This window comes from Coturnix japonica, chromosome 2 (assembly GCF_001577835.2).
Source record: "Coturnix japonica isolate 7356 chromosome 2, Coturnix japonica 2.1, whole genome shotgun sequence".
NCBI lineage: Eukaryota > Metazoa > Chordata > Aves > Galliformes > Phasianidae > Coturnix > Coturnix japonica.
This window is the reverse complement of record NC_029517.1, coordinates 110,979,897-111,007,399: the sequence shown is the minus strand read 5'-3', so window position 1 is coordinate 111,007,399 and position 27,503 is coordinate 110,979,897. Positions and strand designations below refer to the sequence as shown.

General features: G+C 36.6%; 1 protein-coding gene across 11 annotated transcripts in view; it reads right to left on the bottom strand.

Annotated features, from left to right (window-relative positions):
- Positions 1–27,503, bottom strand: part of RALYL (RALY RNA binding protein like) — a 356,105-nt gene that overhangs the window by 12,894 nt on the left and 315,708 nt on the right. For 7 of the 11 annotated variants that reach the window (XM_015855864.2, XM_015855857.2, XM_015855858.2 and 4 more), the window contains 5 exons: positions 20,523–20,570; positions 15,015–15,178; positions 14,252–14,332; positions 8,472–8,585; positions 3,670–3,848 (listed from right to left, as the gene is read on the bottom strand). In XM_015855864.2, the coding sequence (XP_015711350.1) occupies positions 3,670–3,848; positions 8,472–8,585; positions 14,252–14,332; positions 15,015–15,178; positions 20,523–20,570 (586 nt within the window). The other 4 variants (XM_032442788.1, XM_015855865.2, XM_032442786.1 and 1 more) reach the window with 3 other exon arrangements.

The following is a 27,503-nucleotide window of genomic DNA, read 5'->3' as shown; positions in this document are numbered from 1 at the left end:
TTTTTTTTTCCCCTCAAGATTTACAGTACATCAGGCTTTCAGCTAATTAAGTGGATGCTACCATTGGTATTTACAAAGGGATTGAGATGCTAACTTATAGTTCATTTTGAGGCAGTGCTTCCTTGATGACTAATCAACCATGTGAAACAAGTTCAGAGAATTTATATAAAATGCTTTGGACCAGTTTCTAAACCAGCAGAGAAACCACCATGTAAGGTTATTCATACATCTTTCACATTTACTCCATAACATCACGCACTGCTGGTATCATTTGCAGTGAGGAAAAGGAACTGGTTTTAGGGCCACTGAGGCCACTACGCCCCTGAAATGTCAAAATGGGTGCTGGAATATACTGCAGTATTGTGAATATAGAAGACAGTGTCTTGAGAGCAGACCTAAGAAGAGGGACTCAGGGGTGTTGGTTGATTAAAAGCTCAACATGATCAGGCAGCGTGCTCTCACAGCCCAAAAAGACAACTATATCCTAGGCTGCATCAAAAAAAGTTTGATTAGCAGGTTGAGGTAGATGATTCTGCCCCTCTGCTCCTGGAGTACTGCCTTTCCCTGTGGGGACCCCAGCACAAGAAGGACATGGACCTGTTGAAGCAGGTACAGAGGAGTCCATGAGGATATTCAAAGTGCTGGACCACTTCTCCTGCAAAGACAGGCTGGGAGAACTGAGGTTTTTCAGCCTGGAGAAACGTTCCTTTCAAGCTCTCTTAGGTACTGGTACTTTTATCCAGAGCCTGGAAAAAAGAAGGCTCAAACTGGAGTGACTACAGTCTTGGAAACACTTGCTAAATATACCTGTGGGCAAAGAGTTTGTACAAAAAGAAATTTCCCAACAACTGGTTGATGACTGTAGAAGATACTCAAACACAGCATGTCTAGAGCTAGAGTTCAGATGGGCAATCAAGTTATTGCAGCAGAACAAATTTTCACACTTTAGCTGAGTCATAACAACTGTTTGTGGAAGTGTCTTTAGTCCATAGAAAATGATGATAAAGGGATGAATAACATCCTGATCTGAATGGTGGATGAGGCAGGTGTACATCTGTTGAATGCAATATGTTTTTATGTATGCAGCCAGGCACGCAAATGATGTGGTTAAAGCTTCCTGAAATCCATTCCTGACGTAACTCAGACTGCAGGCTAAACTACTTCACATTTATTTACAGCTGATGTAGGCTGAAAGCAGACATGAGGACAGCTGCCATCGCTCAGTTAACATGCAGTAACCTGTTCCTCCAAATAGACTGAGTGTGAATTCAGAGAAAACATCCTACTCCTTAAACCCACAGCGTAGCTCATAGTGTATGAGCCACTTTCTTTTGAAAGTAAGAACTAGAAACAGAATATCTATATATACAATGAGTCCACTGATCCAAAGATGACCCACATAAAGAAATTCAGAGATTTCAGTCTACTGACATCTGGACTCTGGGCAAGGCTGTCGTTTTTGAGCTTGCCTTTACTGACACCCTTAGGGCTTGTCATGAGACAGAGGACACAAAGTAGTATTTTGTTCAGCAAAAGGAGTTCTGCAGTAGGATATTAGCAAATGGTTTGGTGGGAGATTTGCAGCTAAATATGAAGCATTGATATAAAAAATTTAGAAGATCTAAATGTAAGCCAAGTTGTTCTCTTCCTCTAATAATATTTCTCAGATTAGTAGACTTGCAACCAATTTTAGGTGCTGAACTCAATGCAGAACATTAGCTATACCCATTATGAATGGTTTTCTATTTGCTCTGCTGGTTGTAGCATTGAAAGGGGAGATTATTTTTTTTTTTCTTCTCATCATGGTCCTAAGTACCTTTTGCTTTATATTTGAAAAAGATTATAGATTTCATTAAAAATGCCCTTTGGAAGAGTATTTCTAATTCAGAGACTAAGGTTATGTTTTCACACATGGAAAGCAGCTACAGAGCATCCAATCTCACCCCTGTGCAGGGTAAGATCATAGAGCAGATCCTCCTGGAAACCATGTTAAGGTACATACGAAACAAATAGTTGATATCTGACAGCCATTATGGCTTTACTAAGGGCAAATTAGTCTTAAAATTCCAGAATGTAAATTTTGAAAGGATTTTTATTTGGAAGCAGGGGTGTGCAAGCATGTCTATGCCAGTTCCAGACTTTCACTGCTAATGAAGTCTTCCTGCACTGACTGCTTTTTAGAAACTTTCCTCCTTAAGCCTTTGCTAGATATAGATTTTCTTCTTCATTGTGTTTAGTTATATAGTGTATATATATGCTAAATATGCTATATGCACCAGATGAAATGACAGCACTGAATGATCAGAAGCCAGTAGTTCTTACATTATGTTCCCTATTTACTTGTCTGTAGTAGGAAGTGCAGTCCCTAAACTGTGGTCACCCAATCGTTAATATCACTACAGATGAATGGACATTAGACATGAGTGTACAACTATCTGTGCATTATAACATTTCTACTTCCTAAAAATTCAGAATGGTGACCTCTTACAGAGATCCCTGATACCTGTTAGAGGAGAACCTGTTACTTAGAGGAGAAGAGATAACATCACCTATTCTACGTTGCATATTAGAAGACAAGGAAATTCATGTTCTCTTGGATTCTCTTTGGCATAATGATATTCAGGATTCATAAATTCAAGAAGACTTTGTGCTGGCTAAAGGAACAGAGACACTCAAATTAGAGGTAGATATAAGCTTTGCCTCTATTAAGCAGTACAAAATGCTGGTTATTTAGTTGCACTGTTTCTCCAGACTTGATGTTGACTCAGGTTTTCCCATTTCTAACTGGCTCCTGTTGGAATTACTGAATGATTTTTTTTTATTGTAGACATGACAAAATGTGTGTCAAAAAGCAATGAGGGAAAGTGACACTGAGCAAAAGAAGTGATTTCTTCTCAATCTGGAAAGATACAAAAGCACAGAAGAGAGGGAGAGAGAAAATGCAGTGTTATGGAATCCTGGTGTCTAGAACAATGTGATTGATCCATTCTTTTTTAAGAAACATAAAAGAATACAAATCTCAATATCAAAATATTTTAAAAATATTTTTAGAACTTTGAGTTTTAACATCATGATAGGCATTTCATGAAAATAGCAGTTTCATGATGAAAATTCCCCAGCCAAGCATTTCTTATGACAAAATCCTTCTGTAAAAAAAAAAAGAAAAAAAGAAAAAAAAAATGAAGATGCCAATGTAGCCTGCAGGAGATATACATGAAAGAATGGAAGTTTGCTGTAGTCCACATGGCTACTAATGAGAAAATTCTCCAGTCTAGAATCTTGCCTAGTTCTGACATGCTCTGGTTAAAATAAATATGCAAACGAACAAATAAATAAATATAAAAAGTCAACTTCATTATTCATCTACATTTCATTGAATATAAAATAATAAATGTAAAAAAAAAAGGTTAAAGTGTATTTAATTTCCTTTCTAAAATCATTTAGTATAGAAATTATATATATATATATACGTGTATATATATATATGTATATTTTTTTTTCCAGAGGTTTCTGTGCCTAACATGCACTAGAGTATGAAGGATCTGGGACTAGGTACTTATTACAGAAAATCACAGTACTGTTGTGATCTTTTTTGTTAGCCCAGATTCTTGGTTCTCTGTGGTTATGCGTGGCAACTGTATAGACAGACATGGCATGGTTATTCCTTACCAGCTCATTGCTGCCATCCTCATCAAAATCCTCCTCTATCCCATCAGTCATCTCTTCTCCATCCCCATCTCCATCTGGCCCTCCTTCAATTGGATCTTCTGTAGAGTTATCTGCATTCTCTGATATGCATTCTTCTTGAACCAAATCAGCATTATCTTCCATTTGTTTCTTTTGAGCTTCTGTAAGGAAAACATACTCTATAGAAATTCAGTAACCTTCCCTACTGGTGGCAAAGAAAAGTGTTCTGAGGAAGAAACTTGTCTTTTCCATCTTCTGATGATTTGTTAAAATTCAAATTAACATCTATCAGTTAAATATGATAAAATCCCTTATTTTCAAAATCTAATGCATGCATTAGCCATAGTACCAACATGCTCATTCATCCCATGCAGTGGATGAAGGTTTGCTTTACTAACAAATCCAGATTTTTGATTTTCTGGACTTTGCTTTATCTTGGGAATCCAATTGACATAATCACAATGTATTTCTTTACTTGCAGCCAGTGAAAAGTACACAGATCTCCATGCTCTGAAAAGTGGATGGCTGTTAATTGTCTATAAGTAAACAAGGATTTGCTTAAATTTGCTGTAACTATCATCTCTCAACAACCATACAGGCAATAAAAAAAACATTCTAGATAACTGAATTCCTTTTTTTTTTTTTTTTTTTAAGGACTAAGTAATAGTTTCGCCCCATTGGCATAATGTGCCATGATAGATGAAAAGATCCCCTTTCGTGATGCAGATACAGGGCTTCCTATAATTTCTGCAAAGTAATGAGAAAAAAAAAAGACCGTTTCTGGAGATGCCTATAGGAGCTGTTCTGGTTAGCTCAGCACAGATAGCTGCATTGTTGTGATTACGTATTTCAAGACTTCAGGATATGCTGAGGAATTTAATCCAGCCAGCAGAAATACAGAGGAGGATTGAGAAGTGAATGACAGAGACAGACTGGATGCTAGAGTGGTTGGAGGATGAGAGATTTTTTATTTGGAGTTTAGATGAAAAGCTTTATTTTTTTCAGAGTGATTACAGGCAAGAGTATTAATTGCAGGTAACTGGAATACCAACGTATTTTTAGTTTGAGAGTGACAATGCCCACCAATGACCACATTTCTAGATCAACACTATTTCTTCCTTTATTCAGTTTGATTGTTCTATACCTCTGGCCAGTGTTTCACCTATCTTGTTTTACAGCCAATGATTCTGCAGATTTCTTACAAAGTGTTTTATTTTCAGCTCTATTAATATATTATTTTCTTTGAAATTATTACCCACAACATGTAACATTCATAACTCCTCACACTTTTCTGTATCATAATATTAAGTCAACACTTTTTATTTTCTTCTACCTCTGCATATTTATTTAAATTTTTCTTTCTTTTCAGTCTTTGCTCTGATCCCTCACTTTGAAATTCATTTATTGATGATACAGAACAATGAAGATTTTTTTACCCTTATTCACATAATTTCTGCAGAAGGATTGTTGTCAAAGAACAGAAAGGCATCTGCTTTGACAGTACTGTGTTCATTCACATCAGTAGAAGATTCAGCCCACCTTTCATTTGTGAGGCGCTATATGCAATACCATGCTAATTATAAATCACTGTTACTTGCCTTACTGCACAGGGAAATGTGGGTTGTCAGCTATGTCTACTGAGTCCTGCTCTGACATCTTCAGATATTAACCTGGCTGCGCTGGTGACAAATGAATTAACTTCAGTCAAGGCTTTCAAAAAAGGCTCCGGAAATAATGGACCTAAATACATTTTAACGGTAAAACTTTTAGGAGAAAACTGCTAGAAAATTTGATCACTTATGTGGGCTGGGGTCTACAGAGGATACTAAAATATACCATCTTAGCATCTTACACTTTTTGGGCTCTAATGACAAGCAAGAATGAAGATCTTATTGTTCAGCACACACTTTTAAAAATCTTCATCTTGACACTGCAGGGAGAACATTCCCCTCTAACAATTCTATCATGCCAGAACAGCTTCTTATTCCTGGCTTTCTGATTCAGATTTTTACAAACAAGGGAATAATTCCTACAGATTTCCCAGAGAAGCATGTTCTCTACTAATTCTTGACAGTTCTTTGCTAATCCATGTAAATACAGCAACTCCATTAACTTGCAAATAACTACACTCAAGATTGTTTTTCGGATTCTTTTCATCTTTGTTGCCTATAAAGTTCAAGTTTTTATCCTAAAACTGTAACTTAGAGTGCACAGACTTTCTTGTTTCAACAGCTAATGTAAGTTTTTTCTTCTTTCGTCAGTTTTGTCAAATAAGTGGTATTTTCATTTCTTATATCCATCCCATTGAATTTTTCAATTTATAAATTGAAATTTTCAAATAATAAAAGACATAACATCAGCCACTACTGTAAAGAGATGCAGCTTCAGAGCAGTGACTATTGTACACAATGAGATTGAGATTGTTCAGCTTGCCTGTTTAACCTATCATATCCTCCAGACGTTGAACTTTTAAGATTAATAAATAAATATGCTTCTTGAGAGTGATGCAAGCATTAAAAACAAAACAACAACAACAAAAAACCCAATAACTGTGCAGGAAAATGGCTTGATTTTTTTTTTTTTTGTTTTGTTTTGTATGATCCTCTCTGATACCAGGCTTAAGTGAGGCCACTCCTTCTGGAAGAAAGTGGGAAATAATATTGCCAAACTGTTCAGAAGGAACAAAATCATCTCACGTCTGAAGTTGTCAATGGAATTGTTTAGGTACTGATGGAGTTTCACCTTACATAAAACTTCCAGCTGAGCAAACAATCATCTGTGGATTCATCCTGCAGGCTACTTAGCTTGCTTTGTCAACTAAAGAGACTTAAAGGGGTCTTCGTGTCTCTGACATGTTCTCCCCCCACTCACCCCCAGATAATCTCCGAGAAGATTTTTCATAGCTTGTCTTCAAAAGGAATAACAATATGATTCAATACAAATCAACATTTTCCTCTTTGAAATGATTTCTATTTAAATGAGTTCTCTACAGTCCTTTAGCAAAAGTGAAAATTGGATATCAAAGTACAATGACATGCAGGTTGTTTTGCATATTAATGGATTTTATATAAAAGCTCCCTGAAGTAGGAATCCACCATTTCAGAGCATTTCAGTACACAAGTGAGTCAATGGAGTGCCTTGCAATTACATCTTCACTGATTACACCAACTTTTATATAACTTGCATAAACTACAAAATAGAATATAATGAATACATATTGAGCACAGTTCTAAAGAGGCAATCACAATCCATACTAATGGTTTACCTTATACTTGAGAGTGAAACACTCATTTTGTGGGATAAACTATAATAACTGAGAGATTGCTAGCCTATCAACTTAGAAAATGATTGTAAATAAGAGGTAAGGTTTTTAAGAGTTGTTTTTATTGTTTAGATTTTTTTTTTCATATTGTTAACTGAAAAATATTTCTTTGTAGTATCCACTCCAGATAAGTCATTCATTATTTCTTTTTCAATATGAGCAAGAAAATTTAGGGTTCAGAGAGATATCCCAACAATAGATCAGCAAATAGGACAGGCACTTGGAATCAGGAAGGATCCAGATGTAAATATCTATTTTGTCTGTTGGGTCCATAAACTGCTAATTCATTTTCACAGTCTTGACAGAACTCTTTTGATGTATCCAAGTGCAGCTTTTTGCCTTTCCCAGAACGATTGGAGTTAAGCGAGTGACATGAATCTGAGCACCCAGGTACTCAGACAGCTGTGAATTCTAAGGTAGACTCTTTTCCACACATTTCACACAAAATACTTCCAGTTTTCATCAAAGAATGGAGAGGGAAAAAGAAAAAAACAACACCAAAACAAAACTTAATATTAAGAGTTTTCATGAGATAATGCTTCCATTTCCCTGCTGACTCTCAACAAAATCAGCTCTCTAGTACACAGCTTCTGCACAGAGATATAACAAGAGATTTATAAGGAAATAGCCAAGGAAATACCATAGACAGCAGTAAGCAAGATAATTTTACATATATACTATGGTGAAGATATGGCCTTATAAATCCCTTGCTTAAGCTCAGCATGGATTATAAGTGCTGCCAGGTGAGATTATTCAACAAGCAAAATGATCACTGTAATGACAGGCATAAAGATATCCAGTATATTAGAAAGCAGTTTTGGATTTTGTGATTCTCAGTATTTGCTTAAAAACAACCAAAACATTTCAAGACAGAGTACAAGATAAACTAGAGGTGCATTTCTACACAGGTGCTACAATTTCATTAGGCTGGAAGGCATCTTCAGACTCTCCAAGTTCCACCCCTGTTCAAAGCAAGACCAACTTCAAAGTTCATTTCAGGTCCATAGGGCTCTGGCCAAATGACTTTGGATACTGTACAGACTTTCTGTGCAACTTGTACTTAGTAGCACTGTAGGTGCTACAGAGAATATTTTTTTTAATCTCAAACTGAACTTTTCTTTGCTACAACTCGTGACTATTGTCTCTTACCCAGGCCATATTTCTTGAAATAGACCTCTACCATAATTCTGTGCAACCAACTTTTTAGTGATGTTTTGCATCCAGAACACCCAGCAGGCAACCTTTGCTTTCTTTTTCTAGAAAGAAACATGATGTTGCAGGCTCTGTGAGCAATACTAATTCTGTCCCCCAGTATTTCTACCTCAGTGTTAATTTAACTTGCTTCAGGGCTCCTTTATGCAGAAAATTTTCTGGGAGGATGCAGTTCTCTCTCTTGTCTGCCTACTTGTCTGATAAATAGGCTTTGATTTAAATAATGTAACTGCAGATTGTATTCACCTACCTGCTTCAGCTTTTTGCTGTTTTTCAATCTTTTCCAGTCTCCCTAGCAAGGAGTCAATTTTTGTTTTGATTTGGGTTAATTCCTTCTTGATTGTTTGCAACTCATCTGATTTCACTGTGGAAAAAGAGCAAAGATGCAAAACATAAAATAAGCTGTACTTGCAGCCCCCACAAACAAAACGTGTTCTTTTTATCTTTTCTCTTAGTACAAAGTCTCCTTCCTCATTCCTCTAGCTATTTTTAGAGATTAGATTTTAAAACTAACTTTTGTAATTAAAAATGCTGAGTCTTAGGAAATCCCAGGATACTAAGCCCAACAGACAAGAGGTTATATGAGATGTGTTGCTTTGTAAAAATTGTCTTCAGGTTACTCTTAGTAAATGCAAGTAACTTTTACCAAGAAGGAGTCTGTAGTGAAAGAATAACTGAAATATGACAGACATTTCACAGTCTTGTGGTATTATTTTGTTGAACTATTTCGTAAAAATAACAATAATAACAGCAACAGTAAAAAAGAACCCTCACAGATATTTTTCAAGAAGACTGAATGGCAACATAAATGTCAGGTCAGCCAGAAATGCAATGTTATGTTCCAGCCAACAACTTCATTGCAGAAGGTACCATTGCTTTAAAAGCAATCAGTTTTGGGTAATTTCTTTTACTTTTTCCAGCTGTCAATAACATATGAAAATATTTCTTTTTATGATCACAGCTAGGGACACAGAGGCAACTCAAATAAATAACAGGTGAAGCTTCCAAATCTATATTTCAGTGCATTGCATTACTGCACTCCTGTGATCCAACCTAAGGAAGAGAATTTTGGAAGTGTCTTGTCTTCAGAAGAAACAGAATTACAGTACTCAAGAATGATTTCCTTACTATGGCATTATTGAGACTTTTTTAAGCTCAGAAAATAGAATTGATAGATCCCTAGAAACATATGTTGAAAAAAACAGGCAGGGACGATAAGAAACCTGTGCTAGTATGAGACAAAAAAAAAAAAAAAAAGCTTTATAAAGGTCAAGAGTAAACACAGCCATTGCTCTTAGAGCTCTGGTAGGAAGAGGTAGTTCACCATCTTAAACTGTGATGGATTGGCAATAGAAGAATGGTAAAAAGTATTACCCATACCTCATTATCTTTGTTAAAAGAGGTCCGTTACTTTTTGGGTGTATATCTGGGGCAACTCGAGAGCCCTCATGCCTGGAAAAAGGGATTTCCTTCCTCAGAAAAGGACTCATTCCATTTTGATACAAAGAGTCTCCTGGCTCAATTGTGTCTGATCAGTCCTGTTCATTGACTTTTGGGCATGCATTTCAATATGATGTCACATGGGTATCTTTAATTGGATAAGGTAAAATATGCTGATGAAATGTGCAAGTAGGCTACTGTCTACTTCAGCTGTAATAAATACCAGCCTCTAAACCAACTTACTGCAAATTTGGAGCACATTCACTGAAGTATCAAGATTTTAATATTATGTTTCCACGTGCATTCTTGTAACAGCTCAGTAGGTTGATATATGCAGTAATGAACTTGCTTAATCATGTTCTTATACAAAGGAAATTAAGGAAGCTGAAACCTCAGACTTCATATTCAGTGAATGGCAGGCCTTCAGAACTAAACTTAAAAGTAACTGTTTTGTTGGATCCTTGTATGCTCTACAGAATCTGATGGAGGAATTATTTATAGTATTTATAGAACAGAGTCATGGAGTATTCTCGAAGAAATAATGGGTCATTATCCAATGCGCAGATCAGTAAGAAAACATTAAGATTCTGACAACTGTATATTTAGAAGGTTACTTCCTGCCTTGGGGATGAGGTTTGTCTGTTCTGTAATAGCAAAGTGATGCAGAATCTGAGGTGAGATGGCATGAATCTGCATGGCAGGAAATGCTAAATATCTGCAGCAGCCCACTAAAGAAGCCAGCTGGCAAAAGATTGCACGTGGCCAAGCTGTTGAGTTAGAGGTGCTTGCCAAGGCTAAAAGGTCAAAATAGGTAATAGGTAATAGTAATAGGTAATAGTCTCATGCGGGTTGGAAGGGACCTTAGAGATCATCGAGTCCAACCCCTGGGATTCGAGCCCCTGTGTAGCAGAGCGGCACTTCTACCACTTGTGCCACAGGGGGATTCTAACCTGGGCCCTCTGGTGTTGCAAAGCGGCATTGCTACCACTGCGCCGCCAGGGCACACAAAAAAAAAAAGTGAGAAAAGACATGAAAAGAGCCTAATGATATTTGTTCAGAATATTAAAAAAAAAAAAAAAATTAAATAAAAAAATTGCACTTCTAAGTTAGGCAAAGAAATGGGCACATAAGATGGGGCTATTGTGCAAATCAGGCCAAACTCTCTTCCTCACAGGGACATCTCTGTGGTCTCCTAGAGAGAATTCAGTTTTGGAAACACTGTACTAGAGAGAACACAGACCCAGCAGTGCAGATTGGACAGTAAACAATGACATTAAATGCTGAGAAGCCTAATTTCCACCCCTATTTGAATAAAATTTGTCACTGACTCAGGTTTCAAATGTCCAACCTGATTCCAGCATTACAATAATTTACTTATTCAAGACTCATATTGTCTTAATTTTCAGGGAGTTGTGCAAATCTTCAAAATCATTCTCCTAGCATAACTCAGCTTTCAGTTACTTCATTTTTAGGAATGAAGAAGAGGAACCAGACTGCTCTAAACAGTGTCTGCTGACAGGATATATATGCTGGAGCAGGGCGTAGGTGAGAGGGACCCAGACGGCCCACCAGCCTCAGCTACTCTGAAATTCTCTAATTCTGTATTTCTTTAATTCTATGGTATAGAGCTTGGGAATCATTTTAGGATTTGTAAGCACAGAGATAAAATGTAAAGACTGTAAATACTGTACTTCAGGTGCCTTGCTTTGAGTATGTGAGTTATCCATTAGAAATAAATTCCTTTAATGATTTGTTTTCAAACTGTTCTCTGTCAAGAAGTTCATAAACATTAGACCAGAGCTGCATGTATTTAAAATACTTATCTGCTTTTTAGTAATAGAATAGGAAAATAAAGTAGCTTACTGTTTGTTGTTTTGTTGTTGTTATTTAATTAGCAGATAGCCAGCAGATGACAGATTTGCATATATAGCAAGTGAAAGAAATTGCTAATGCAATTCCTCAAACACTGGCTAACTAAATATCTTCAGTGACTTTGAGATGCAAAAGTAAAGAAACAAGTGAAATTTGAGGATGACATGAAGTTAGAGGGTACTTATTTAGAGTGAACTGGAATAGAAGGAGTCAGATAATTGTAAGCAATGTTCCAGTACAAAAAAAAAATAATAATGAAATTCAAATGCATTGAAACACCCCGTCACCCTCACTTGATTGACTAACAGAAGAACTCTTGCTCTTAACCTGGACACTCATCAGCTGAAAAAGAGAGACAATTATGCTTGGGTATAGTTGACAATAGGCTATCACTACAACACAGCCACAAAAAAATAAAAAATAAAAAATCACACTATAATGTGTAAGATGAAGTATTTCTGAATATAGGTAAATAACATTATATAAAGATTGATATAGAGATAAAGAGAAATTATTTAGAATGACACACTGATTCATTGAATTCTTGCAAGTGTATAGAGAAAATATACATGGAGGTGACTGTAAGAAGGAAAATCTTCAATATTACCTTTTTTATTTCTGCCCAAGACAAGAGGAAGGTCTAAGAAGTAGAACATTTAAGCTAAGACAGTGTTGGCAAAACAAATGGATATGAACAAATGAAACAGATTTGAGCTGCAAGTTGGTGAAACAAACATAAAAAGTCTAAATACATCTAAGGCAGAGCTTAATCTATTTGAAGAGGATTAGATGGTGTGGCAGATTCAGTATCCCTTTCCATTTCTCTGTGGTGAATAAAAGAGCCTTCTAGAACACATCTTGCATTTAAACACATAGCACAAAGGAGACATGTCACACCCAGCTTAAAAAGAGATTTACATTGAGGTCAGTTACATTTTTAGAAATTACAGCAACATTTCTGAAATGTTTGAGTCCCTCTAATTATATTAATTTGAGAGAGGGATTAATTGTATTCTGACCTTTACTCCTAAACATATGGATCAATTTTCTGAATCCAGTTTAAACGTGGAGAAGAATTATGAGAACAGTTATATCTTCTCAAATCTGAAAAGTCTTGTAGAGTAAATGAACTCATGAGAATTTTGCTATTTGGAGATGAAATCTTCCAAGCATATGCAATAACATTTTGGCACAGAATCCTGGCATTAAGCTGGTGTATGGTCTTGAGTGTCACCAAAGACAAAAATAGCATCCTTACCCTAGATTAAATTTCTTTATTGAAGAGTTCCTTTATTTAACTAGCAATAAATTACAATTAGAATCAACATTGCATAAGTTCAAGGGTTTCAGGTTAACACTAAGGAGTAAAAGGCAACAAAATATTAAACAGCTTGATCCCACAGTTCAATATAAAAAACTTTTCAAATAAAATGGCAAAAGTAGCAGCAGAACAAACATTCTCTGCTTTTCAGCCTGAAGCCCCTAAGGAACAACATGGTTATTTCTCTGATAAACATCTTACAATAAGCTGATTATGTTCCTGACCAAGTCAACAAAATCATGTTTCTACCTTTAAGATTAGTTGGTTGGACTTGAGAAAGAGGGAAATAATTCTATGGGGAAATCAAGCATGAAAGTGTATATTGTGTGCCTTAGTCTTCTTAAGAAAAATAATAATAAAAGAAAAAACTAAGCAATTTATTTTCAGATATGCTGCATGTAAAACAGAGTATTCTATGCAATTTGTAAACAATAAATTGTAAACAATAAATGTTCTCTGTGTTTCAATTATCATAGTGAAAAACTGAGTGTGGAAACCCAGCAAAGATCAAAATGAGGGCCCATGCTTTTAGTGGTTCATTAGCTGGCTCCAAAGACAACCTTGGCACCTGGACAATGAATAAATATATATAAAAGTTTATCTGAAAATTAATCTTCTTGAAAGCAAGCGAGTGAAAAAAGCCCATATCTACTAACATGAAGATATTGAGTTATAGGCTTTCTTTTAGACTGATATTAGGAATCATATTTCAGGAACTGAAGAATTAAGAAGATTGGATATGGATAAGTTGATTTGTTCAAGACACGTATGAAAATGATCTAAACACATGTTCATCCTTCAGATAACAAAGGAAGCGTTACTACTCCCACACATCCACTTATGGTGCAAATGAACTTCATAATACAACATATAAATTTATGCTTTCCTGTGTCCTAGATATTGACGTTCCCACTGTTGTTAACAGACATCTTTGCCAGTTCACTCACAAGAGACTAGTGTGTGATTAGACAGTCAAGATAACAGATCCTTGGAGGTCATCCTTATCAAGAGGTGTCCTGAGCTTCCTGTTGCTCAGCGTACCATGCTATCTTTTGCTTTGCTCATCACACTTCCATTCTTTCAGTCACATGCATATTTATTACACGTTCTATTTCAAGGTCTTGAATGCCATCAGTTCCTACAATAGGACCAAGAATGGTTCCCAACGGACACACTAAGGTTCCATCTTCTTTGTTAGATGTTAGTGTGTGAGATTTGGATAGGTTATGCGAGTATGTATTTTTCTCATCCTGATGCCAAAATTAGACCCTTTTCCAGTAAGATGTACTGTTGTGGATTCACTTTATGTTTAAGACAGTAGGATGCTCTGTTGGTTGGTCTGGCACTGCAAGCATGTTATTGCAGTCCCTTCATTCTTTCTAATATCTGATCCCTACCTGATCTTTCTCTTCCTCTTCCAGTGATGCTCCCAAGGGCAGTATCGCTCCACATAAGGGGCAGGGGAAGACAGGTGGGTGCTGAAAGATGCATGGAGAGGAGGATGAAGTTCCTGAGAGATACTACAGGGTGGGGAGGTTGGTGAGAATGTAGGAGGAACATCTGATGTTTGTCAGCTCTTCTAAGGCCAACTCAATAAGAAGGGGTTGAATAGACCCAAGTTATCAACCCTATTTTGCACTCTCTTTACAGCAGGCAAAGACATTTTGCCTCCATTTTCAAAGGAATCACAAGTAAAAAAGCAAACTCAACCCAGCCTCCCCCTCCCTTCCCTGACCCAGACCACCCTCTGTATCTCACATGTGAATGGAAACAACCCTCAAGACTTGACAGAAAGCAATGTTTCTAAGTCTGTCTGTAAGAAGATTATAAAGTTTTCTCTATGATCAGCTGTTTACAAGACCTCATGGTGCATAAACAGTCAAGATGATTGGAGGGAAACTTCTGAGGCCAAGGGAGTGAGACTAAAGATCAAATATTTTCAAATGGAGTTATTTCCTAATCAAATCATTGTTCACTTTGACTAACACCAAAGGTTAGTCACCTTCACTAATTAAGAAAAACAAACAAACAAACAAAAAAAACCAAGCAAAATATCAAGGGTAAGAAATAATTGCAAAAAAGCTATACAGTGGATGCTGCCTGTTTGCAGAAATTAACATGAGCATTGCTTCAAAATCCAAACTCTTACAAGGAACTCACATTTGGATCCTGAGGAAGAAGTCCCACTTGAGGTGGATCGTGATGTTCCTTTCACAGAGAAAACCCCTTTGCCTCTGCGAGTTGTTGTAACAGCCACACGAGGACGCTTCAATGGTATCACTGCACGAGGTGGTGGGGGTACACGTCCATGATAATCAAACAACCTAGAAAAAATGAAGTCAGCTGGACTCCATAAAACCTTCTGTGATTTCATGTCATGGAAGCCCTGTCAATTAAATTTTCAAGTTATCTTTGAGAAAATTAACATTTGAAATCTAATCACTTTATATCATAGTCAAATTAGATTTCAAGGACCTATGCACATTAAGTGCCTTATTCAGAGTTTAGTCACAGTCCAGTGCATAGCTCAGATTTTGCATCACTGAAACGAGGGAGGATGCTTTATGGGACTCTGTTATTTGCAGCATAGAAAATCTATAACCTGCTTTCCACAGATTCAAATCATTTCGCTGTACACAGTAGTACATTTTATTGTAGTTACAGTAAGGTTCCTTTATTATATGCATGACTTGAATTCTACTTTTCTATCTATCTGCTATTCTTATAAACAGAAAAATAAATGAACTTTTCTTAAACCAGACATCATCTTAAAGAAATATCCTGTGCGTTGTAAAATATCCAGTAGTTTCTATTGAGGGAACTGTATATCCTATAGAATTGACAGAAAAGAGGGCCCATCACGTCCACTCTTCACTGAATAACAAGTTGATGTACAATCACTGAAATACTAAAGCATGATTAATAGAATGTTAGCCTTGTTCAAACCAAACCATTACATATATTCAAAGAATTGCTACTACAGTCACTAGAAGATATTCTATAAACAAAAACAAGTAGTGTTCTCAAACAGAATGCTCCAGTCTTTGAAAACACATTTAGTAACAGCAGCTGATTAACCTGTATAGAAGAAAATAAAGACAACAGGAAAAGCAATCAAAAGTTAGATATACTTAAAATGTAAAATGCTTTGGCTCTAAACAAAACAGATTAGGAGAAGAAAGTTACAAGAATTTAGACTTTCAGTTCTGATACCGAAATAGAGGGACAAGCAACATTATCGAGAATATCTTGTGTTCTGCTCACATGCTATTGCAACTACTAATTATGTAAATTTGTAACAGCATGTTTAATTTTCACAATTCTAACCACTGTTTCCCAGCTGGGTGGATAGATATATATTTGAAAACAGAGACATGAGAAACAGTAATTATCTGCCACACTGTCTAACAGCATGCTGATCAGAAAGCAGAATCAAACTTAAGTCTTCTAGCCCATTTTCTGGCAAGTAAACACCTAACATTTAAGTCCTGGAATCCTTCCAGTTGTCTGCACCATAATCTTACAAACAACATAAACAAGGCCTCTCCATTTCTTTAGCTGTTTACAACATATACCATAAAGTTCCCATCACTCATGTTAAATTTGAACTCCATCACTTTGAATGTGCTTTTTGAATAAGCAGTTTCTAACTACTGTAAGCATAACTAAAAATTCTGTATAGTTAGGAACAAAAAATATAAGTTTTAAACTTTACAGAAATATTATGGTTTGTTGTCTCTCATATCCTTTATTATATTGAATCATGTGCAGGTTGGTCACAATCTCTTAAGTGATGTTACTAGATCAAAATATTTCAGAAAAACTCTAAGTTAAAATGCAGTAGATCGCTCAATGATTTGTCCAAAACTGATTTTTCATATTTGTATGAAGTTGTTCATATTTCAGTGATGTGCCTTCTTGTATAGTCAACAAATATACAGAGAGGTATTGTCAGATTGGTATCCGCAGATCATAAAGGTAGAAGGATTATCACATTGGAAAGGGATAACTGGAAACATGGAAAATGCTCACTGTATGTAGGCTTGCTGGGAAAACTTCCAGGGGAGTGATCTCCTGAAAGAGACCCTTCCCCAGTGGCAGTCAGCCCTTAAATGGGGTCTAGGAGAGGTGCAGCCAGGCTCCATCCCTTCTGGTTACAGTTGAATTGCCTTCATCTGGGCTCCCATGGCTGACTCATTGCTTGCCTGAGGTGGTCAATCAGAGTTTCAAGCCATGATTCAATAGTTCCCATACACTTCTTTAAAAGGTGCTGCTTCTTACTGGCTTTGAAGTACATTGCCTAACTTCTCTGTGCTTGTAATTTGAGCAATGATTAACAGAAATCTTCAGTTCTGGGAGGTGTGTGTATAGAGGAAAAATGAGGAAGGAATCTTTATTAGGGATTGTCATGACAGGACAAAGAGTTATGATTTTTAACTGAGAAAGGGTAGATTTACATTGGGTACAAGGAAGAAATTCTTTACTATGAGGAAGGTGAAGCTCAGAGAAGCTGTGGATGTATCATCCTGGAAGTATTCAAGATTGGGTTGGATGTGGCCCTGGACAACCTTATCTGGTGGAGAGTAAGGCCACAAAGGTTATTAGAGATATCTAGCACCTCTCTTATGAGGAAAAGTTGAGAGACTTGGGACTTCTCAGCCAGGAGAAAAGAAGTCTGAGAAAGGATCTCATCACTGTTTATAAGTATGTGAAGCACAGAAGTCAAGTGGATGAGGCCAGATTCTGTTCAGAAGCATCAGAACAAGGGGCAGTGGGCACAAGCTGCAAGACAGGAAGTTCCATATGAACATGAGGAAGAGCTTCTTTTGTGAGGATGATGGAGCACGCAGGAGCAGGTTGCCCAGAGAGGTTGAGGAGCATCTTTCTCTAGAAATATTCAAAACCCATGTGGACAATTTCCTGTGTGACCTGCTGTAGGGAATCTGCTTTAGCAGAGGGTTGGACTCAGTGGTCCCCTGAGGCCCATTCCTACCCCTACAATTCTTTAATTCTCTGAAGGCATCCCTGCCTAAGGCAGAGGGGTTGGAACTAGGTAATCTTTAAAGTCCCTCCCAATTCAAACCATTCTATGATTCCACAATTCAGTTATAAAATGGTGCTTTGCTTCCATAATCACCATATATTTTGATGATAAAGTGTATATTCTCCTCCCTCCTTCTAAATTCTGCAGTACCGATCTTGTCCGTCTGCCTTCATATAGATTTGATTTCACAAAAGAAACTAGTTTTGCCACACTTTTATGACCCCATAATTGCTTTAGTAAGGATAAGACAGGTGTATTCATTCTGAATAATTCAGAAGAGTTTGGGAAACTAATGAATATTAAAAAGCAAGAAATTCAGAAAGTTAAAATTAAAAAAAAAAGTTCAGAAATTAAAAAAAAAATCATGTATAAATTTCTTCGTTTATATTTCCTATAAGTATGTTGATCTGTGTGATAGTTGTGCTAATGCACTGAATTCTCTATAAATTTTTCATGCCTGTCACATAAGATTTCTCATCTTCTATGCCTTTACCTTGGATCTTACAGAGACATTTAAACTCCTAACTTTTTGTGTCATCATCAGCGTTTCCAGTCCTGGAAGATGAATCTTACATTTAAGTTTTCTACCAGTAAAATGATGCTCTCTTAATCATGAAGGATTTGTAAATCAGAAAATTATACTATTTAATACACTTATGAGCACTTCTTTTCTGTCAGTAGTTTTTCATAGTAAGATTCTCACAAACCCAGACTTCCACAGTGGCATTTAATATCCCATAAATATTTCTTCTGTTGTGGAAGTGTAATTAGTTCATTAGAGTGAGCTGCAGTGTACAACAATAGTGGAAAAGCCTAACGACTAATAACTTTCATGTTCAGATTTTATAAATCAGAAAGTGCGCTGTATAACACAGGCAAATCCACTGATAAAACTCAGAGATCAACTCTCGGGAAAATAAAAACAAGCCTGTGTGAGTTAACTTCTTCCAGGACAGGAGCAACTTCTACTATTAAGGTTGGACTCAGCAGTATTAAACTGAGTTGGTGGCTCTTACTCCATATGTTTATAGCTTACACTTTTTAGCTTTGTCCAAGGTAAGCATGGTCTCATGTCTATGAAGAAGCAAATAAAACAGCTTGAATTGAATAAATCCCAGGAAAAAAAGAAAAAAACAAACAAAAAAAACCCCACACCAAAAAACACAAAGACATTATTTCTGTATGTTCTTCCTACAGTGTTTCTGAGCAGAAATGTACATATGCATGAAAAACTTAACTTCAGGGTGTAAACCAGTAATATGTCATTGTTCGCTTGTTGCCCCATCCAACCTGGCCCTGAGCTTCTCCTGGGTCAAGGCATCCAAAGCCTCTGTGAATAAATTGTTCCAGGGCCTCACTGCATTCCGAGTAAAAAATTTATTTCTAACACATAACTTAAGCCTCCCCTCTTTTAGTTTAAAGCCATTCATGCTTGTCCTGTCATCCCTATCAGAATGTGTAAAAAGTCAGTTCCTTTTCTGCTTGTAAGCTCCCCTCATTACTAAAAGGCCACAATGAGATCTCCCCGAAGCATCTCTTCTGTAAGCTGAAGAAGTACAACTCCATCAATGTATTTTCATTGGAGAGTGCTTCAGCCCTTTGATAATCTTTGTGGGCATCCTCTGGAGCTGCTCCAACAGCTCCACCTCCCTCTTCTACTGTTGTCCCCAAAACTGCACACAGTACTTCAGATGAAGCCTCAAGAGGGCAGAGTAGAGGGTGGAAATCCCCTTCCCTTTCCCCTCCCTTCTAGCCATCTCTCTTTTGATGCAGCTCAGGATATTTTTGGCCTTTCTGTGCTGCAAGTGCATACTGCTGGATCATGTCCAGCCTTTTGTTCACCAAGACCCCCAAGTCCTTCTCTGAGGGGCTGCTCACAATGAGTATTCCCAGTCTGTACCCATATCTGGGATTGCCTTGACCAAAGTGAAACACCTTGTTCTTGGCCATATTAAACTTCATTAGATTCTTGTGTGCCCACTTTTTGAGCCTGTCCAGGTCCCTCTGGATGGCATTCCTTCTGTTGTATCAACTTCACCACTCATCCAAATGAATGCCTTAAAATTCTGACAGCACTGAGCTAGACTACATGAAGGTATTTGTCTCCAATTGCCAGGCATCCTCACTCTTTTTCCTGCTATGGAAATACAGACATTGTTCATCTTCTCTGACATCTCTTAAGGTCCTTCTAGACTTCTAAACATTCTTGGAAGACAAGAACACATATTTCAAGAGACAGTCTATATCTTATCATACCCTTGGTTTAAATATCAATACTTAAGAATTTTGCAGCCATTGTATGTTCCTGAGAAAGTAAGCCTAGAAGAACTCTGTAGAAAGAAACACTGAGCAATTAAGCTACCATTAAAGTTTTCAGCAAAGAAAATGCCCTAGTAGCTCACAGAAAAGGGTAATACCAAAAAAAGCTGTGTAATGAGCGAGTATTGGGTGGTAATCTTCTCTGTTTGTGATATATTCAAATAATCTACATCAAATACACAATAGAAATGATGAAATGAATAATATGCAAAATCAAAACAGACTTGCCTAACCAAACAATGTGATTACATTATAAACAAACAGTTGAAATTGTGTAGAATGTACAAAAATATAACCACACTTACCGATTGTAGAAATCATCCCTGTAGTAATCATAATCAAAGACATAACCACTGTGGAAAAAGAACAAACAACAGAGAAACAAGAATGTATGTGCTTATAGAAAAAATACACATTGATCAAAACATTTCTGTTAATATTAGCTTACTCTCACATTTCAAGCCAGTTTCAGAGTCCTTTTATTTCTGTTACTTAACCATATATTACACATTACGTTTACCAAAGCTGCCGTCAGTTGTTACTCTTTAGTAAATTTGAAAATGTGAAGTCTAGGATGAGTAGAATATTGAAAACAGTTGATAGTACATATAGAAAGGATTTAACACACCACACTGCTCTGTAATTAGAGAATCATTATAGTGTAATACCCTGAACAATCAAATGAAGTGAGCACTCTGATACTGAAATGCTCTTCTTCACTGTCAAAATTAGTAGCCTAGGAAGAGTGTTAAATGCAATAGAGATTGGCAAATAAGTTAGCAGTAGAGGACTGAAATTAGACAATAAATTAGGTTAATGAAAAATGTTAGAATGGTTGGATCGTTGATTTTTGAATTCACCAAATCTTTTACCATAAACAGAAAAGGAAAAATAATTAAGAAATTGAATGGTGTAAGTAATGTTAGAGATAACTTTCCTCTCAGATTCAAAAGAGAACATACATATGTACAGAAATAAATATAGGTAGGAGATTAAAAATGACTAGAAGAATACTATTTTATGAGTTGTCAATTGTGAAATAAATCCTTCATTGCTCTTCTTATGTTTGCATTCTATTATCCATTTTCTCCCTTTATGGTGAAGATACAGCACTGAAGTGCATCTTAAACACTCAAAAAGAGAACCAAAAATAATAAATGTTCTGTACTCAAATTTGCTTTGTCTGACTAGGAGCAGAAACTGTAAGTTTTTTTACTTACCTTACAAGGACAATTATTAAGGAATAAAAGACATGAAAAAAAGAAAGTATCGCAAAAAAAGAAGAACAAAAATAGCTAAGCAGAAAGATAGGGAGAGAAAGAACAAAGGAATTAAAAAAACAACCAGTGAAAATAAAGGTGAAAACCTGCATATTAATGAAGTTTGTCCTCAAATAGAATGGTGTTCTGGACTATTTCTGCTCTCTGATGAATTTTTAGTGCACATTTTGTAGTATAGGTCAAGAATTCTTGAACTCTTTGGGTTTGTTCTCCCTCATCCCATAAAATCCTTTTCCCATCTTCTTACCTTAGCTAAGAATCAGAGGCTCAGTGCTTAAAATAGAAAAAATAAAAAAAAAAAAAATAGAGTTGACAGACTTAAATTACCTCATTTACTATTTCATCCTGCAGCTTTAATTTTGAGGGCTTGCTGTTTGCCATATCTGCAACTTGCAAAAACACCCACCAAAGGAGCTGAAGGTTAGGGTGCAGTTTCCACTTCTGCCTTGGACAAAAGTGCCCAAGCCCCTAATGATCAGAGAAGTTGTTCCATCTACCCATGTATCTACCAGTATTGAAAATCTTGGGACTCACCAGGTGAAAAGTCCAGGTGTAGTCCTACTGTTAAATTGTTTTAGAAACAGAAGCCTTGAATGCATTTTATATGAAACACTCATTAAATTAAACAGACCTGGGAGACTAAAGCCAAGAAAAAAACTAAGCATCTGGTTAAGGAATTAAAACATTAAACACTAATATTTAAACCTTATATGGCAATCATATTTCTGTATTTCACCTTCACGCAACTCTAGTAATTTTTTTCCTATACAGCACAACAGCTCTTACTTTGTCTTTCACTAAATAGCCAGTCTACATGAAACTAAGAGATAGGAAAGCTATCATTATATTTACAGTTATCCACAGTTCGCTAATGGCTGTATTTAGCTGCCTGATTAATAGCTGCAATAATACTGCACTTAATATTCAGTTTGTGTTTTTAAGTAAAGAGGACAGACAATTTGAAGAAAAGAAATTCAATTTAAAAGGCTTGTCACAGGAAACCTTTCACCTGGAGTGATGTTAATTTAATTTACATGAAGATGAAGTAAATTCAGTTTTTCAAGGTTAAAGACCGTGAAGCCAATGAACGATAATTCACTTGAAACCAGCTGGTGTAAGGATGAAGGGCAGCTCAATTCTGGGCCCTAGAATGTACTCTTTGAAGCAAGGCTTTGTTATTTGGGGCAAGCTCCCTCCCCAGGACAGAGTAGGACTGGACTTTTGAAGTATGAAATCATTCATATTCAAAATGTCATGACAGAGAAGTCTCAAAGCCACTCCTGGGAGTGATGGTGCTGGGAGGGTGATTTCAAGCACAGGCCTGAACATTCCAGGTCCATAGGACTGAGAGAGAGCTGGAAAAAGTTCACAAGTTCCTCAGATGAGTATAGTAGGCAGATAAGGCTTTGGATGCTGTTGTGGGAAATTGCAAGAAAGAGCTTCTGGTGTGATAATCAAACATGTACCTCCCTCCTTCTACTCATACTCTGCCGCTGCATAAAAGAGTGAGATTCTCTCACACAGTATTCCTCAAGTACAGTATTCTTATACTGAAAAATGTGATTTAGCACATTTCATTTTTTAATTTAGTAAAAAATCTAGGATAATCTCTTTTGAGAGAAGTAGTTCTGCACATCAGTCAGCTACTAAGAAGTTCATTCTTTTGTTCTGTTCACTGTTTATGTAACTTCTGCCTTGAAAATTGACAACTTTGCAGTCCCTTCAGCTTTACCAGTGTCAATTTCAACCCACTATTCCCCATGTGGTCTAATGTTACTGTTGGCACCAAAAAAAGCCAGCACATACTACAGCCTGATTATCTCATGGCAACATGATTCATGAGTTTTTGTAAACTTGGTTGTTTGTATCAGTTACCTTTTAAAATATTTCATTGCTTTGCAAACATCTGATACTGTTATTATGGCAGCCCAGAAACATGTCACTCATAAAAATTAATTATCTGATGAAAGCTTTTAAGTCTGCAAGTATATAGAAGAGGAACATCACTCTTAAGATATTGTGTTTTTATATTTTCACCAGGACAAACCTCAGCAGATTTCATCAAATGTTTTACAGTAGAAGCTATCTAAAATGACTTTGATACAGATGTTGCCTCTAACATGAAAGTTAAGGTGCTTTGTATTTTCATATGGTTTAGTTCTGCAACAACCTTTGCTACTGAGATAAGAAGTACTGGTTTTCTGAATGTTTCACAACAGTCAGACTCTGAAATGAGCATACCCAAGGCTTCAGCTGCAGAAAACATTATCCAGTTCACTCATCCTGTCCATCTATCTGCCAAAGAATTACTGACCTTATGGCTGGGATATGAAATGTAAACATATTGTGGCTTTTAACAGTGTGACCTGCTAGCACAATTGACAAGCTAACAGGAGTTGATTTGCTTCCTTTTCTAATCTGAGCATTTTAAGCTAAATCTTTACAAATCAAGGGCATCCCTTCTAATTGAATCCCATATCCCACAATGTAGGTGATGGGGACTATAGCAGGAGGCAGGGAGGGAATCTATTTTTTCCCCACAGGCTATTCAGGATCTCTGCATTGGCAAAGGGCATTTCTGTGCAGAAGTGTTACTCATAAGAACAGAAAATAGCCAGTTCTGCACACAAAATAACTCCTATCTGAGGCTGTTGGCAAAGATGTGGTATCAGCTGATTTGCCCTAGTACAAAAAGCAGAGAGGGATGGGTTACTGTGAGCCCTCAACAGAGCAAGAGGCTCACTTTTTCCCCCTTTCTTATCACTCATCATCCTTTAAGAAGTTGGCTGAATTCAAGATTTTGTCATGGAGATAAGACATTTACTTTTCCATGTTATCTAATAAAATAACAGAAGGAGAATAGTGCTATAGAACCTTATCTACTGTTGACCCTTACAGAATAAGACAGGTAGAGGAGCGCAGGTCTAAAGTGTTGAGAAACATCATCATGGTTCCTTTTTTGTCCCCATGATCTGGGTCTGTTTCTCCCTCTCTGAAACTTACTCTGCAGTTGCAGCTGGACAGGCAATGCAGCAGTAGCACAGGTACAACACTGAGCTCCTGGGGATAAGTGTCCTTTGCTTCAACAGTTGAGTTAACAGCCCATAGATGCAAGATATCATGTGAGACCCTTAAAGGTCTGGGGTTTTATAAGAGCAATTCCTACTGCTCTTTGTTGTGAAGCAGTTGTTCTGTACATGTATTATAAAGGCTGTTATCCAGAGATAATGACAGGAACCCAAAATGGATGACCTAGAAGGAAAGAACATTTTCTGCTTTTCAAAGCAATTTTATTTTTTTTTTAATTGTAAAATGGAATGATAATGTTTCACTTGTAATAATACGCTAAAGACATTACACTATGAGTGTGATTAGTATAGCTCTGTCTACAACCATAGTTATTCACACTTCTACAGCTCAGGGACAGACAGAAGCTTTGGTCAGTGATGTGGTATTGAAAGCAAAAAATTAGCACAGATCACTAGCACTGAGATCAAGGTGACCGTAGGGTTCTTAACCTCTGGGGAGTTATTCCTTAGCAGCTCACTACCCTGTGTTACAGAGGCTGCAAGAAATTACTCTTGCAGTGTAGAATACCAAACATTCAGGAAGTCTGAAGCAGAGAAGGGTTTAAAGGAGCCTGTAAACTGGTGGTGTCAGCACTTTCAGAATGACACTGAACAGGTAGATCACCTGCCCACAGATACACACACCTCTGTAGCATTAACAAGAAACCTGTCTACGTGATGTTGCTATTAAAGTGGAAGGCAGTAAGGCACACTAATGCTTACACTAATGCAAAGAAAACTTACCAATATTAAGTGTTTCTGTTAAGAAAAAGCCATAGCTCCCTTTTCTGACCAAGTATCAAGGAGGCAATCTTGAACAAGTTATGTCTTTTAGATTAATTTTACTTAAATACTTGTATTACTTAAATTCAGTGTTCCTGAAGAATAAAGACCTCAAAGATCAGATTTTCAGATCTATAATTCTGTTTGCGTTCAGCTTCCCTATGCACATCAGCAGATGCAGTCAGATGAATAATGCTTCTCATCTCCAAAATAACCTTCTGGATGTTATTATCTATTTATTTACATGATGATATTGTATATTGAAAATATACTGATACTATATTGCCTCTCAAATACTGTGTTATATGCCCACAAACAAATTTTATAACCTAATGGTCACACTGTTTTAACATACTTTGTTCCAAACACCAGTTAGTGTAATTTCAATGGAGTTACTCTCATTTCAGAAGAGTTAATGCAGCAAAACAAGAACAACTTTTTTTTCACAGAAACAAGAAATTCTGTTGTGCACCTGAGTCACCCTTAGCTAATATCATTGTTTTTCCCCACATGAACAGAGATGCATTTGTAAATCATAAATGTTGACAAACCAGACATAATGCATCTTAATTCAATTGACAGCACTATCACCATTTATACTGTCAATGCTTCTCTGTTGTCAGTGCTGGATAAAAATATTAAATACAAAAGCAATATTCTCTTAATCAAATTCTTTTTAGAAAGCACATATCAATGTAATGGTTGAAGCTAGTACTCCTGTCACTTGGAAAATCATTTCTCTTGTCATGTAAAAAGAGTGCTAGAAATTGCTTCTGTCGAGTGCAAAATAGAATCAGTCTAAACTGACATGATATCAAAAAATATAGAGAGAGATGAGAGGAGCATAACTAGATGATCTGGGGAATAAGCACTGGCAAGTTTTCCTGCAAGAAATTAATCAGATGGCAATGACTTCCATGAGCTATTAAAAAAAAGCAGAGTCTTTGGATACTTATCAGTGGATGGTTACCCACGCTCCCCAGAGACAAGAATTAAATTGGTGCTAATTAACATGTTAATTGATAAACTCACCATCAGTTTCCAAAGCTAGGGGAATGTGTGGGCTGAATCCTATCTTTAATTTAAAAATTGTTCAATTTTAATTAAGGATGAAGATCATGGTAGAAGTGAAAGGACCTTCTGCAGTTCAGACCGTATATAATGTAGAGGAAGACAACAGTCCACAGTCTAGTTGTTGCTGATATACATTTTACTAAAAGACAAATTTTTTTGTCAGTGATTCCTTCAGCAGATATATTCTTGAAGATTTATAGCAAAAAGGAGGGACTGAGCCAGAGGAGGACAAGAAATAATAGATAAGTATTTTGGACTCATTTCCATATTGCAGTTATGAGGGCAAATAAGAACGGTTAAAAACAAAAAAAGTACCTTCTAAATCCCTGATCTCTCACCTCAAACTGTCAGACAATTGGATGTAACCTACTGTTTGCATTTACCTATCATCATAGCAGTTTTGTTAACATAAATTCATTCTGATTTCATTCAGTCAAAAAGGGCAAGGTAACATTTTTGTATGTTTTCCATCTATTTTCCATGAAGTGGAGAAGTATGGAATCAGATATGAATAACATAGAAAAAGAATATGATACTGTAAATGGAGACATCTATCCAGCAAAACTGAAAAGCTTTGGGGAAATCTCTGTCCAGAGAGATATGTTTTGCCCAAATACATCAGATACACATAAAAAAGTTGGACTGACATACAGAATTCCGTTTCCAGCACCCATTAAACAATCTTTCTGCAGGCACTCAGCAAATCTGCAATACAATTAAGCTGCATTTCTTTTTTTTCCCCTCCTTTCCCTCCTTTTTTTTCCCCTCCTTTCCTTTCCCTCATATACTTTGTTTGGGCTCATCCTCTCCTCCAAACTATTTTCCTAGTGAAATGTATACTGGGGAAACTCCTGGACTTATTCTCCAACTTACATTTGAGGCAAATCTTGGGTAAATATTCAAAACTCCCTATGGACATTCAGATAATTTAGTTACTTAGAAAATTCCCTGTAAAGGATTAAACAAAGCCTGTGTAGTACATGATCGAAAAGACATTAAGATTAATATTCAGACTCTGGGGATTCATCTAATCCGGGAGTGATTTTTGGCAGCCAAATGGGCATGAATGATACAGGACATT